A 3,298-nucleotide genomic window follows, 5' to 3' on the forward strand; every position below is an offset into this window, starting at 1 on the left:
AGGCCTGCGCCACCAGGCCCAGCTAGGGTAATACCTACTTAGCCTGCATGGCTCTTTCATCAAGTAGAAAAAGAACACATAGATAGACTGCCTAGCATGAAGCCTGGCACATGGAAGACTGGCACAATACAGAAAAATGATAAAAACACAGGGATGTAGCTCAGTTAGTATTGTACTTGGGTAGCATGCATGAAGCCCTGAAGCCTGCTTAAAACTCTGTGTGGTGGTGCACAGACCTCAGCACTGAGCAGGTAAAGGCAAGAGGATCAAAAGCTCAAGATCTCCTCGGCTGCACAATATGTTCAAAGTGTGCCTGGAACACATGAAATCCTGTCTCAAAAGAGTCCTAGCCTGTGCCTCTAACCCCTGGTCTCGGGAGACAGAGGCAGGAGGATCTCTCTGAGTCTGAGGCCTGCCTAGTCTACATAATGAGTTCCAGGACAGCCAGAGTTACATATGATACCCTGTCTCAAAAGAAAAAAAAGTGGGGGAGGGGGAGATACTGGATGAAGAGACTGCTTCCTCCTCTTCCAGAGCACACTGGTTAGATTTCTAGCATCCACATGGAGGGTCACAACTGTCTGTAACTCCAGTTCCAGGAGATTCTGTGCCTCCATCTGGCCTCAGCAGACACTAGACATGCAAACGATTCCCATATAAACAGGCAAAACAACCATACACCTAAAATTTTCATGGGTACCTTCAAGATGGCCCATAGTGTAAAGATTCTAGCTAGATACGGCTGTTGACCTAAGCTTAAGTTCCACAGTAAAATAGTATAGATTCCCAAATGTTGTCCTCTGATCTCTACGTACCCACACATACATCATACACTCACTGTAATAATGTTTTGTTTGAATTTAAAGAAAGGAAAAATGATTAAAATATCCAGTCAGTAAAAACTTTTTTAATTTTTAAATTATTTTTTTAATTAATTTTGTGTGTATATGAGTGTGGGCAGATATGCCACACAATATGTATGGAGATCTAAGACTAACTTGTGGGAGCTGGTTTGGTCCTTCAGCCATGTGGGTCCTGGGGATAGAACTCAAGTGGTCAGGCCTGCTGGCAAAAGCCAACACCTGAAACATTTCAAGCACTCAATGCTAATGTTTTTTAAAAGATACTGTTTTTATTTTTTATTGTTCACTTATTGACTGTGTGTACGAGTGCCACGGGATGTGGATGTGAAAGATCCTGAGAGAATGTAAAAGGTCACAGAAGTCCTGAAATTGGCAAAATAGATTTCATTGTTAGCAGAACTAGCTTCACTGATTTAGAAAAATAGAGGTGCACAATGCTCTGGCCACTCCTTGAACCCATGTGTGTGCGCACTGATGAAGCCCATTGCCAGGTGTTTGTGATATTGGTTGCTGGGAAAGAGTCAGAAAATCTCCCCAGCAAACACACCTGTACCAGACTCTTTCCTTGTACCCCTCCCATACTCATTTCTTGAGAATAGACATTGTTTAGATCTGGAAATCCCCTACTCCCCCCTTCTCCTTCCCCCCCTGAGGGCCTATAAAAACTGGGACCCCTTTCCCCTCGTGGTCAACTCCTCTACCCCTGAGTGGGATATGAGTCGTCCCCAGAACTCTGGCTTTCCTCGAATAGTCTCGTGTGGTTTGCATCAAGCTTGGTCTCTCCTGAGTTCTTGGGTGTCCGCTATTGTCCCGAGGCCTGAGCGAGGGGCTCCTCTCGGAGTCTTTCGGATGGAGGAAGGAGACCAATGTATGGCAGCTGGTTCTTCCTGACATGTGGGTCCTGGGGATTGAACTCAGGTTGGCAAGCCTGGCAGCAGTGCCTTTGCCAGCCACCTTGCAGGCCCCCAATGTTAACAATTTTTGAAGCTTGCCATGTGCCATACATCTTAAACATGTGGCCTCATAAAATTCTCATGCCATTCCTGTAAGTATAATAACCTCCCTTCTATAGGTAAGAAAACTGAGGCATAACCGGGCGGTGGTGGCACTTGCCTTTAATCCCAGCACTTGGGAGGCAGAGGCAGAGGCAGAGGGATTTCTGAGGTCAAGGCCAGCCTGGTCTACAGAGTGAGTTCCAGGCCAACCAGGACTACACAGAGAAACCCTGTCTCGAAAAACCAAAAAAGAAAGAAAAAAGAAAAAAAAAAAAAGAAAAAGAAAAAAGAAAAGAAAACCGAGGCGTGGAGAGTGATGTGAGGGATGGGCTACATAGGTGTCCAATCTAAGCAATACATGTATCTTGTCAACGACAGAGTATTTCCCAATTTAGCAACCACTTAGGCTGAAACAGATGCTCCGCAAAACAGTATTTCATAAATTCACCCCCAAAATGGTCCAAGGTGAGATTTGGTCCAAATAACTGAGGCTCAGAGAAGTTCTGCAACTTTCCCGAAGTCACCAAGTGCAGTCGACTACCTCAGGGAGTGGACACCTCCCCCAGTTCACTACCTTGAACAAGGTCAGAATCCCTTCAGCATTTACAATCACTATCTTGGCGTCCCAAGACCATAAGCCTGTTTGGAAGCCTAAAGGCCATACACACCTTTGCCCTAACTGTCCTGACCAGTAATCAAAGCTTCCCTAGGCTATCCTGACTGACAGCTCCAGGTGAGCACCGCGTCCATCTTCCCACCCTGAGCAAAGGGATGGATGAAAAGGCGGGCGTGTGGGGGGGTGGGGGGCGCGAGGATTGGGGGATGAGGGGAAGGGTGTAAACCACGGAAAGCGCATGCTCAGATGGCTCCATTCCCAGATGGCTCCATTCACGCACAGCTCACCTGAGAATCTCGAAACTCCACCACCACGTTCTCGCTGCTCCAGCGCGCCGCCATCTCACTAGCCCGACCGTGGGGTGCCAGCAGGCGACCCTCCACCCCCAACCCCAACCCCAAGACCGAGACTCCCCGCGTTAGTAAGCCCCACACAGCCTGCTAATAAATCCGGCCACGCCCAGTTTCTCCCTTTCACTTGACCACAACTCATTGGATACCCCAATGATTGACCCCGCCTCTTCTGCTTTCTCCCCCAACCACGGACCAGGTCTGCCCCCAAAACAGGAACGCCCCTTCATTTCGTCATCAGTACGAGTCACCTGGGCACCCGCGGCTGCCGACACGCCCCCTGCCGTGAGCTCTGCCGGGAAATGTAGTCAAATGTCAGCACAGGGTCAGTTACCCAGGAAGAACCTGAGTTCAGAGAGCAGATGACAGTTGTCCTGTATTTTTGCTGGTAGTTGGTTGGTATCCCCGTATTCTCCTACACATAGCCTATAAACAAAACCGACATCCCTACCAAAGGAAAAAAACCTTTTCTGA

The 3,298-nt window shown here is 48.0% G+C and overlaps 1 protein-coding gene across 4 annotated transcripts in view; it reads right to left on the reverse strand.

The window, feature by feature from the left end:
• Wdr59 (WD repeat domain 59) overlaps positions 1-2,896 on the reverse strand; it is a 72,660-nt gene extending 69,764 nt beyond the window's left edge. For all 4 annotated transcript variants that reach the window (XM_029480629.1, XM_029480628.1, XM_021170561.2 and 1 more), the window contains exon 1: positions 2,762-2,896. In XM_029480629.1, the coding sequence (XP_029336489.1) occupies positions 2,762-2,815 (54 nt within the window). In that variant the 5' untranslated portion in view covers positions 2,816-2,896. The remainder of the gene's footprint in view (positions 1-2,761) is intronic.
• Between the last annotated feature and the right edge of the window lie 402 nt (positions 2,897-3,298).

The sequence above is a fragment of the Mus caroli genome, chromosome 8 (assembly GCF_900094665.2).
Source record: "Mus caroli chromosome 8, CAROLI_EIJ_v1.1, whole genome shotgun sequence".
In the NCBI taxonomy this organism is placed as follows: Eukaryota; Metazoa; Chordata; class Mammalia; order Rodentia; family Muridae; genus Mus; species Mus caroli.